The 12,141-nt window shown below is 37.1% G+C and overlaps 1 protein-coding gene across 1 annotated transcript; it reads left to right on the top strand.

The window, feature by feature from the left end:
• Positions 1-5,498: 5,498 nt before the first annotated feature.
• On the top strand, positions 5,499-11,817 carry LOC111536340 (X-linked retinitis pigmentosa GTPase regulator). Its single transcript, XM_026450158.1, has 3 exons — positions 5,499-5,689; positions 8,931-9,055; positions 11,442-11,817. Exons 2-3 carry the CDS (start codon positions 8,942-8,944, stop codon positions 11,664-11,666), a joined length of 339 nt encoding a protein of 112 aa, XP_026305943.1. The 5' UTR covers positions 5,499-5,689; positions 8,931-8,941; the 3' UTR covers positions 11,667-11,817.
• Positions 11,818-12,141: the final 324 nt, after the last annotated feature.

The raw sequence follows: 12,141 nt of genomic DNA, 5'->3' as shown, positions 1-12,141 counted from the left end.
AGCCTCAGCGATGGCGGGCGCCCCTCCCCCAGCCTCGCTGCTGCCTTGCGGTTAGATTGCCGCAGACTGCTGTGTTAGCAAGGAGAGAGGCTCCGTGGGCGTGGGACCCTCCTGGCCAGATGTGGGATACAATCTCCGGTGTGCCGGTGTTACAGCGCAGTATTGGGGTGGGAGTTACCCGATTTTCCAGGTGTTGTGTGTCTCAGTTCCCCTGGCTAGGAAAAGGGACTCCCTTCCCCCTCGCGCTTCCCAGGTGAGGCGATGCCTCGCCCTGCTTCAGCTCTCGCTGGTCGGGCTGCAGCAGCTGACCAGCACCGATTGTCCGGCACTCCCGAGTGAGATGACCCCAGTACCTCAGTTGAAAATGCAGAAATCGCCGGTCTTCTGTGTCGCTCGCGCTGGGAGTTGGAGACTGAAGCTGCTCCTATTCGGCCATCTTGCTCCGCCCTTGGAATAATTTTTTTAAATAGAAAAAAATGAATTCTGCTAATGTAATTTACATTTTCATGACCTTAACTTTTTTTTTCTTTTTTTGAGACGGATTTCACTCTTGTCACCTAGGCTGAAGTGCAACGGCCCGATCTTGGCTCACTGCAGCCTCTGCCTCCTGAGTTCAAGCAATTCTCCCACCTCAGCCTCCTGAGTAGCAGGGATTACAGGCGCCCACTACCATGCCCAGCTAATTTTTGTATTTTTAGTAGAGAAGGGGTTTTGCTATGTTGGCAAGACTGGTCTCGAACTCCTAACCTCAGGTGATTCACCCACCTCGGCCTCCCAGAGTGCTGGGATTACAGGCGTGAGCCACCACATCTGGCCTGACCTTAACATTTTTAATGGCAACATATTCCATTATTTTTAGCTCATTTTCAGGGACAAACAATTTTCTTATATATATGTTTTCTATATTTATCTAAAATTAACATTTTTCCTGAAATGCCTTCTTTTGGAGAAGCTTTTTGTTCAAGCTATTTTCTACATGACATTGATAATTCTTTTTTTGTGTGATATTTACACTGTATAACTTGGGAATTTCTTTGTAGTTGTATGTTCTGTTATGGTAATTCATTAAAAAGTGGTAAGGTTTTAAATTACGATAATAAAATAAAGTTAGGACCTTAATAGTAATGTTACTTTTGGGATCTGAATTTCATATTTGTTATGACATGTCATTTCTCAGAATTCAAATCACTGTATTGAAATATACTCACTACTTGCTAATATGTTTACTAAATTGATGCTTCCAATTTTTTTTCAACATTAGATTTATTTTAGATGAGTAATGTACATAACACAATTAGGTAGTGAATTATTATATTTTTTGCACAAAAATTAACAGTTTGTGAAGTCACCACTTAATCTTTAGTAGCCCAAAGTTAGAAATGTTGCAGACAAATTTTGAATAATATCCAATTCTAAGATGATACGCCTAATGTTGCCCGGTAAGTGAAGAATATTTTATCTTTATATTTTTTTCTCTGATGTTACTTTTCCTCAACTTCCTGTTCCAGCCACAGTCGTGGTTATTAAGCTTTAGTTACTAGATGGAATCTTCTCTAAGTTAGAAATAATTTTTTTTCAAAACTTATACTCTAAATTTGGAAATAATTCTGAGGTTTAAGATATTTTTTGAATTCCTGTTGAAAAAGTGAATTTTTATATAATTTCAAAAATGTCCTAAAAATTAAACTTTGAAATTAATTTTTAAACATTATCTGAAAATTCATTCTATAGACAGAAATGCAACTTTATGTGTTACATATTTTCTCTAGTTTATACAAAGATTATAGAAAGAATGAATAGGTCATTCAGGGTTATTTTAACAGATACAAATGCTGATTGTATAATAATAGTGTCTTCAACCATTAATTATAAAATATTTTTCTATAAAGTGAGCAACAACATAATCTATGATACTTTTAATGATAGCTTAATTCTTACTTTTATATTCTTAATTTAAAATAAACGCACTTAAGGATGATATTTTCTTGTGGTTTTAAAGACATTTAGCTTTCTGTGGTCTTTGTTCTGAGCTTAAGTATAATCTTTCCAGAAATTGATTGCTCTCTCCAGATTTTTACAAGCTTTGGGATCTCATACACCAGGAAAGTTTTTTAAATTATGAGATGCATCTATTTGACAGACCTGGAATAGTTATTGTTTGCCACTAAGATTTCCACTACAGATGCAAGAAAGAAGTGTCCTTGCATTTCCTGTCTGATTGTGGCAGCCAACATTGAATGGGGGAATACAGGAGAAAAACTTGGCAATACAGGGAAAAAAACATGAAGAGATAATTTTTACAGTTCATAAATAATTTTGTAAACAGTGAAGAGCTTGTGTTACAATCCAGAGAATAACCTCAAATTTGAGTTTAAAAAATTATGAGAACCAATAGATGGTTGTCAGCTTCTGATTCATATTTGCCTAAATACAGGCATTGAAAAAAATGACTGTTTGCACTATCATATTGTAAAATCAGGAATATTTTCAAAATAGAAAGCTCTTAATTGTATAATTAAGAACACCTCCTTAAACTGTATAAATGTATCTGTATGGAAATTTCGCTACTTTGCCTGTTTTTCACATTTCTCCATGGACCTGTGCAAGCTTTATTATAAGCCAGCCCTGGTGAGGAACCTGATTCTGGAACACAGTATAGGCAGAATTTTAAAAATATTTAGTCCTAGCTGTTGAAGAAATGGACCTGAAGAGTATATTGATCATCAGTGTGACTAAATACTAAACTGGATTGCTAAGAGAGTTATGGAATATTTTGTAAGACCTTAAGGAAAGAATAGCTAATCACCTGTTCCAATTTCTTTCACTAAAGAAAAGCACTTGGATTAGATTATTCTATGAAGGGCCTTCCCAGCCTTGTTTTTCTGTATGTCTATAACTCTTACCTTAAAATCTATTAGAGGATCATTCATTAAACTATTTTTAAAACAATTTAGTTCATATCTGATGAATTTATTTCAAATATAATATTTGCACATGACCACGATAGGTTAGAAAATAAAACTGGTTGTAGTGATAGGGTGATTATAGTTTCTCCTTGGGATTAGGGAAACCATGGACCACTGTGGAAAAAGTCTGAGGCTGGAACTTGGTACACACTAAGTGAGGCAGGGTGATATTTGTAATTTTGTAAGTCATCCACAGCAGTTACCAAGAGACAAGAAAGGCCAGTTGTAAGATGGGGTTCACAATGAAGTCTGGGTCCTGAGGCAAATGAGAATTTATCTTAACTTCTAAGGTTATGTTTGGATAAACTTAAGTTTTCTGCAGATTAACAAATTATTCATTCTGAAATCAAATATATTCTGTGAAATTACAGTAATATTGATCTGAAGCTAACTGATCAAATCTGTTTTCCTAATGTAATATTACTTATTAACATTAAATTATGTTGTTAAATGTCACAAAGGTGATATGGCCGGAAATTCTATTGGTGGTTAAATATAATGTCCTTAAATAAGAGCGCCTTAGATCCTTTTTATAAAATAGAAACTGCTGTCATCACTAATATCCAAGCACCTGAATGGGAACCTACCAGGATACTGAACAAAACTTTTGTAATATGATTCAGACTGCCTAAACAGCCTCATTTCACAGGCTAATTAAAGTCAGACAGCCTAAGAAATGTAGAGTAATTGTTGGTCAGCTAGAGATAGATAGTTGTTTTAATTTACCCAGTATTCTACTGTTAAGCTGAACATGTAGAACTGGAAATATGCCATGTGATTATTAATTAAACTAAGATGGTTTTTTAATATTAAAATAAAGATCTGTTTTGCCATTGCCTCAATATGGCTTCATATCCTTAATACAGCATATTTTCTTTAAGGAGTAATATCTATTTGTCTTATTTATGAAGCAGACATTTTTATTAGAAAAAAATTGTAAAACCACATGACCATAGACAACTATGTTTTCATTTGTAACCCCTATTGATAGAATGAGTTGATTAGATACTTTTTAGAAAAATGTTCTTTACAACAGAATGTTATATTATGTTTTCAAATCTGCCTGAATGTTTTCTCTTTTAATCCTGTCAGCAACTCTATTAGATAGGGATTATAACATCAGAGAATCTAAGTAACTCACCTGCTTCCCACAGCTAGTAATAATGAAGGTTTGGGTTCTGGCATGAATACCAAGCTCTTACCCTTCCTTCTGTAATAGGAGAAACTCAATGTACTAAACTCAGTGTACTAAGGAGAAGTGACTAATGTAATCGACACTGCGTATCCTAATGCAGCAGCCAGGAGCATGATGTCTCTAAAAGGACCCTTTCATCACCACTCTTGTATCCTGTTTTTGTACTTTTTCATTTCTAGAAAACATATAACATAATATTTAATGAGTTATTGGAAGTCCTTTGGAATCACTTCAAAATATCAATATAAAGAAAAGCTTTTCCCCTCCTATTATAGTTGCATTTCCTAGTAAAGAAGCTTTACTTGTGAATAAATGTAGCATATGTACTATCAGTTTTAATTCTCAAGACAATTCTCTGAAATTGGGTTTTGTAAAATAGATTATTAAACTACTTGTATTTTGTTTTATTTTATTTTTGAGATGGAGTCTTGCTCTGTTGCCCAGGCTGGAGTGCAGTGGCGTGATCTCGGGTCACTGCAACCTCCACCTCCTGGGTTCAAGTGATTCTCCTGCCTCAGCCTCCCTAGTAGCTGGGATAACAGATGTACACCACCACGCCCGGCTAATTTTTGTATTTTTAGTAGAGACGGTTTCACCACATTGGCCAGACTCTTCTCCAACTCCTGACCTTAGGTGATACGTAAACTACTTTTAAAAGGAAGAAGTTTTTCTGTAGGAGACACTCTTCACTTTTTATTTGACATAGTGAATTAGCTTAATGACAGTTGGTACTTTCTGTTTTACTTTTTGAGATGGAATGTCACTCTATCACCCAGGCTGGAGTGTGGTGGTGCAATCTTGGCCCACTGCAACCTCTGCCTCCTGGGTTCAAGCGATTCTTGTGCCTCAGCCTCCCAGTGTAGCTGGAATTACAGATGCGTGCCATCATGCCCAACTGATTTTTGTAATTTTGGTAGAGATGGGGTTTCACCATGTTGGCCAGGCCAGTCTCGAGCCTGGCCTCAAGCAATCCACCCGCCTTGGCCTCCCAAGGTGCTGGGATTACAGGCGTGAGCTACCGGCCGATAGTTTGTACTTTTTGAGCCAATGTAATTATGGGGACATTTCAGGTAGTTCCCTGACTTATATGCATTGTATCATACCTGTTACTTACCTAACTTTTATGTTTATGTATAAAAGATAAAATCATACCCATGTCATAATTTTTATAATTATGTACCTTTTCATTTTTCTCTTCCTTCGTCATTGAAAGATTTATTCTTCAATGTTAAATATTCTTAAATGGGGTTTTTTTCCCCCAGAGGCACTTAACCTTCACTATAAAAGGTTGAATGTCACAATTTTTCCAAATATGATGGTAACAGTGTCTGCTTCCATAATCCTTCTCTTGTATTTGCCCCTTTCGTTTCAGAGAATGCTGTGTATACGTTTGGCCTGGGACAATTTGGTCAGCTGGGTCTTGGCACTTTTCTTTTTGAAACTTCAGAACCCAAAGTCATTGAGAATATTAGGGATCATACAGTAAGTTATATTTCTTGTGGAGAAAATCACACAGCTTTGATAACAGGTATGGATTAGAATTTCTGTTATATATTTATAGAACGGGGTATATTTTATTACAAAATAAATTATATATGAAATGAATGTATCTAACTTAAGTAAAGGAATTAATGACTGAGAAAAATGGAATTCCATGTTTACTATTCCAAAGTATAAAGTCGTGAGCTCCTTTTTATTATTTTAATTCAATTTAGAACACATGTAAATGATCCCAAGATTTAGAACCTCACAATAGCCTGCTGATGTCAGAAGTTAGACCATAGTATTATTCTTTGGCAGAAAACAGGAATCTTTTTGAAATTATATCAGTTTGAAGGCTCTTAACTCTGCTCAGGCCAAAAGGAAAAATCCCACAAGCAGAAACTTACTTTAAAACATTCTTCCTATTCAGTCTGACAGAGCTGCATTCAGGCCGAGTCGATTCTTACGTTTTTGCCACCTGGAGGCGTTTTCAGGAATGACTCCGTTCTCCACAGTGTTAGAGAGAAAGGCCCCTCAGAGACCACTAAGTGGATACCTTCTTCCACTCTGTGGTATCTCCTTCATGCACGGAAGTGTTCCTTTGAGCCCACTTCTCAGCCTCAAAACTATGTGCTGCTGATAATGTAGGACTCCGTAAAGATCCTCCCCTAAATGATTCAGTCACATATATGTAGGTAATGGATATAGTCCACAGTTTTCAATGCTTTAACATTGGGTATATAATTTCACTATTTCTGTCTAAAAATGGAGTGAATCATCGCAAAGTCAGAAATCATCTAGTATATTGACATAATCCATGTACTAGCATTTCTACTTTTTTTCCCTTCTTTCTGAAAAGCTCCTGCTATGAAAAAGCTCCTGAAAAAGCTACCGCTCATCTAATGGTATCTGGCTAGGGAAACTAGGAATCAGCAAATGCAAGATACACTGTTCCTTCTTCCCCAAAGAACCTTTCAGAGAGGATGAGCTGCCCATTATCAAGTATCAATGCTCTTGAGAACATATCATGAAATAGCATTATATAGAATATGAAAAGTATTATTCATTCGTCATCCACTAAGAGTTGTTGATGTGTATCCCTTAACTGTAGGGTCCTAGTGTCACTTTCTATGTCCTTACTGTCATTTTTCATCAACTCTAAACTGCCACTGATAGTAAATACATAGTTTTTAATCTGTCATCTAACATACAATTTGATTATTTAGTTAAATTTTCATAATACCTTTACTCCTGATAAAAAGAGTTATAGCACAAATCATTGAACGTTAACTTTGTTTGCCTTTTTGTTCATCAATTGTCCCTAGAGAGCAAGTAGTGTGGAATTTTTTTTTTTTTTCCTCCAGGACTAATGAGAAGTACGTAGTGGGTTATCTGCAAGGCCTTGCCAGTTCCCCATTATAGCCAGTGGCTCATATTTTTAAAAGCTCTCTGAAGTTGGAAGTGCCATCAGGCAGCTTGGATCAGGGTTTATTTTTTTTCAGGCAAAAGACAATCAAATTTAAAAGGCAAACCTTAAAAAAACAGTTGGGTAAAGAAATCAGGTTGAAAAGAAGGAGGAAGAAGGGATAAAGATGATAAGGAGTATATATAAAAAAAAGGACATAAATACTTAATAGTAAGAATTATAAGAGTCTACAGCCTGGTCAACATGGTGAAACCCCATCTCTACTAAAAAAAAAAATACAAAAATTAGCCGGTGTGGCAGCGCGTGCCTGTAATCCCAGCTATTGAGGCTGAGACAGGAGAATCACTTGAACCCAGGAGGCAGAGGTTGCAGTAAGCCGAGACCGTGCCACTGTACTCCAGCCTGGATAACAGAGCGAGACTCATCTCAAAAAATAAATACATAAAGAGTCCAAACACTGAATATCACTTATTTATAGGGAATCTGCTTATTTTTGTAAATTTATTTTTATACTTGCCACCTTACTGAATTATATTATTATTTCTAATGATCTTTCAGTCAGTTCTCTTGGATTTGCTTAATATGCAGTCACTTTGCCATCTTAAATCAGAGGTCCCCAAAGGTGACCCAATTGTTTCCCAGCTTAAAACCATTCATTTTCCTTCTTAATGTCCTTAAGATAAAAGTTCAAAAGTTCTTCATCTGAACTAGTAGGACACTGCCTTTTCACCTCTTCAGACTCATCTCCTACCACTCTGGTGCTCCAGGCATATTAGTTGCCTTTCAGTTTCTTGCCCAAGCCATGTTTGCTCTTGATTCAGAGGCTTTCTATGTACTGCTGACTGCCTGAAGATTTTGTGCTTCCTTCTTCATGCTGCTAAACCTTACTCATCCTTTAGGTTTCCCTTTGAAAGCCTTCCCTAATCCCCAGACTAGAGGAAAATTCCCCTCCTCTGCACCATATTAACCCCCCCGCCTTACTTCTGCTTCCCTGGCATTTACCCTGGTTGAGATGGAGGGTATGAAGGAGTGGCTTGAAGAAAGGAGTGTGAAGGTTCGTAATAGCTGCTATGTCAGTAAGCAAAAGGGCTAACTGGCGAGAAGTGACAAGATTACTCATCATCGTTGTGGGCCCAGTTTCAGAGGGGACCCAAGTTTTGGTATAGGAATTAGTTAGCATTGTTGGCTTATGGCATTTACTTCAACAGTATTCCACAGCCCAGGAGCCAGATTAATTACGCTAAGCCAGTTGTAGAGATTTTATGCACATCCCACTCCCCAAGTCACATGACAACGTTTGGAGACATTTTTTAATGGTCATGGCTGCAGAGTGGAGTTGTCCTACTGGCATTTAGTGGGTAGAGGCCAAGGATGCTGCTGAACATCCTACAGTGCACAGGACAGACCCACACGACCATGAATTATCTGGCCCCAAATGTCAATAATGCCAAAGTTGAGAAACTCTGATCTATCAATGACCTCAGGAAAAAGGAAAATAGACAGTGTGGGGATGTAGGGATCAGAATACAAGCATCTCCTTCTCCTTCCCTTGGAATATATGATGTGTATCTCAAGCTCGCATGCTGTATTGCTGCTGCTCCACATGCTGCCTTGCATGACAGATCATCAGCTTCACAAACCACCAAGGTTAATTGATTTATTCTCAGAATATTTGTTGCCTGATGTTACATGAAGGACCACAGAGACCATAGAGAGTGTGGAAAGATCAATAGAGTAAATTCAATGCAGAATTTGAGGGGGATAATTATAATTGCAGTATGAGTTAACATATTTATCTGTTTACAAATAGATCCATAGAAGTAATACTTTTATAATTCTCTTCATTATTTTTGCATTTTAGATATCGGCCTTATGTATACTTTTGGAGATGGTCGCCACGGAAAATTAGGACTTGGACTGGAGAATTTTACCAATCACTTCATTCCTACTTTGTGCTCTAATTTTTTGAGATTTATAGTTAAATTGGTAAGGCTATCACATTTCCCTGTTTATATTTTCGTATTACTGTATTTGAATCTTTCAGTATTTCATAGAAAATAAGTACTTTTATGTTTGTATGGAAGAGTATCATAGATATATCTAATAAATATACTTGTTTCCTAAAAGCCAAATGTCAGACATTATGCCAGTCAGAAAATGTGTTACTCCTAATTGTCCTCCTTTAGCATCTTCCTTTTTGCTGAAATCTTGACTGTTCTGCTTCGTTCTCATGTATCTGTTGAAAGCTGGGACTGTGCCATGCCTGCAAGCTTTGTATCTTGTGTAGCACCCAGCAGAGTACCTTGCTCACAGTAGTCTTTAGTAAATATTTGCTGAATTAAATGTTAGACTCTCAAATCCTGCTCAACAGAAAGTCTGATAATAAACAAAGAGTTTTGGTGGGACACGCTGGCTCACTCCTGTAATCCCAGCATTTTGGGAGGCCAAGGCGGGCGGATCACCTGAGATCGGGAATTTAAGAACAGCTTGGCCAACATGGTGAAACCCCGTCTCTACTAAAAATACAAAAATTAGCCAGGTGTGGTGGCACACGCCTGTAATCCCAGCTACTCGGGAGGCTGAGGCATGAGAATTGCTTGAACCCAGTAGCTGGAGGTTGCAGTGAGCTGAGGTCGTGTCACTGCACTCCAGACCAGGTGACAGTGAGACCCTGGCTCAAAAAAAAATAAAAAATAAAAGAGTTTTGAAGATACGGTTTTTTGGCTAAATTTTCGTAGTTTAAGGATATATTATTTCAGTGTCACATCACCATCATGCATCATACCTGTATTTCTTAATATTTTTGCCAGTTAAGTTTTGACTTTTGAAAATTCTGTTGACTTGATGATAATATTGAAATTTATCCTCCAAAGACTCAGTGTCTCCTAATATGGAACACTTTCACTTATTGATTTGATAGTCATTTAATGAAAGCCTACTATGGGTAAGATAGTGTGCTAAGTATAAGAAATACAAAGTACTGGTCAGGTGCGCTGGCTCACGCCTGTAATCCTAGCACTTTGGGAGGCCGAGGCGGGCAGATCACCTGAGGTCAGGAGTTCAAGACCAGCCTGGCTAACATGGCGAAACCCCGTCTCTACTAAAAATACAAAAATTAGCTGGGCATAGTGGCAGACACCTGTAATCCCAGCTTCTTGGGATCCTGAGGCAAAATAATTGCTTGAATCCAGGAGGCAGAGGTTGCAGTGAGCCGAGATTGTGTCGTTGCACTCCAGCCTGGGCAACAACGGTAAAACTCCATTTCAAAAAAAAAAGAAAGAAAAAAAGAAATACAAAGTACTGTATACAGTGATGAATGAAATAACCATGTCCTCATTCATTGAGGACTTGTTCATTATAGTCTTAAATTTTTAAAAGGGATATACAAAAATATATATAAATTTTAAAATTTAAAGTGTTATGAAGGAAAAATAGAACATTATAAAGTATCTAGAACCTATGTACAGAAAATACTGCACTATGGGTTTTTTAAGCATTTTCTTGAAAATGACTTATTTCTCAAAATTCTTTGAAGGCTGATTTCATTTTTTATTGTTCTGTCATCATGCATACTTGCATTTATTTTCCTCTAAGGATTTACTTTTAAGCATTAAACTTAGAAAATGTTCATTTAAAGAGGGCTTAGAGACATAAGTAGCCCAAGAGACTGATTTATACTTAAAAAAAAAAAATTCTTCCAGTAGAACGTCTCTGAGCAATTTTTCACGTTTTTAATGTCTCTCCCAGATTAAAATAACATTTTCTAACTGTAAGGAGAAATGTAATCTGCCAAGTATTTTTTCTCTATATTATTTTAAATTGAAAGTTAAATGGTAGATTAAACTTGTTCTAATTTTCGATCACAGTATTTAAAGAATATGTATGGTAATTATGTACTTTTTTTTTTTGAGACGGAGTCTTGCTCTGTCGCCCAGGCTGGAGTGCAGTGGTGCGATCTTGGCTCACTGCAACCTCCGCCTCCTGGGTTCATGCCATTCTCCTGCCTCAGCTTCCCAGGTAGCTGGGACTACAGGCACCCACCACCACACCCGGCTAATTTTTTGTATTTTTAGTAGAGACAGAGTTTCACCATGTTAGCCAGGATGGTCTCGATCTCCTGACCTCATGATCTGTCCACCTTGGCCTCCCAAAGTGCTGGAGGCTTGAGCCACCACACCCGGCCAATTGTGTACTTATTTTATACATATTGTATACACATTCTCGTGCACACACATACGTATAGACAGATTCACCAAGTCAGTCTGTCTGGGAAGCCTACCACTAAGTAAATGTCTTACAGCTGATAACTATTAAAAACTTGTTTGTGTTTGAAGCCAATGTTGATTAGTTTTTCTGTGGATTTATGCTGCAGGTTGCTTGTGGTGGATGTCACATGGTAGTTTTTGCTGCTCCTCATCGTGGTGTGGCGAAAGAAATTGAATTCAATGAAATAAGTGATACTTGCTTATCTGTGGCGACTTTTCTGCCGCATGGCAGTTTAACCTCAGGAAATGTACTGCAGAGAACTCTATCAGCACGTATGCGGCGAAGAGAGAGGGTACAATGGTGGCCTATTCTGTATAATAGTATTATCTAGCACTGCAAAGAAAACTAGAAGAAAAAAATCTGTCTTCTTTTTAAATCAAAGGGTCTTCTCAGATAAATTTGCTAAATAAAATTATTAGAGTTCAGTGCTTACAAACTTTTAGAGTTAATTCAGAAAAATTCAGAAAAGCTTAATGCTTTTTTTAAAGACACAAATTGGAAAATTTAAATTATAGAAAACCTTTGCATATAGACAATGGTGCTATAAAAGCATCCTTTTATAGTCCTATTTTATCACCTCACATTGAATGCTGAATTGTTTTTTCAACTGCATGTGGCTTGACTTTCACCTTGTTATATGCTTTTTTTTATTATGGTAGTAAAAATACAACAAATATACCCACTTAACAGATTTTTAAGTGTGCAATACAGTATCGTTGACTATAGGTACAATGTTACGTTGTTCAGAACTCTGTAGAACTTATATAATGCTACATTCTTTTGTCTTTCAGTTAAGCCTCATGAGC

This window comes from Piliocolobus tephrosceles, unplaced genomic scaffold (genome assembly GCF_002776525.5).
Source record: "Piliocolobus tephrosceles isolate RC106 unplaced genomic scaffold, ASM277652v3 unscaffolded_14220, whole genome shotgun sequence".
Taxonomy (NCBI): Eukaryota; Metazoa; Chordata; class Mammalia; order Primates; family Cercopithecidae; genus Piliocolobus; species Piliocolobus tephrosceles.
This window is presented reverse-complemented; position numbering and strand designations above follow the sequence as displayed.

Coding starts and splice junctions, on each gene's coding strand:
- LOC111536340 (XM_026450158.1), top strand. CDS start 8,942: ATGTATACTTTTGGAGATGGTCGCCACGGAAAATTAGGACTTGGACTG. Junction 9,056..11,441: donor TGAGATTTATAGTTAAATTG/GTAAGGCTATCA, acceptor TTTATGCTGCAG/GTTGCTTGTGGTGGATGTCA.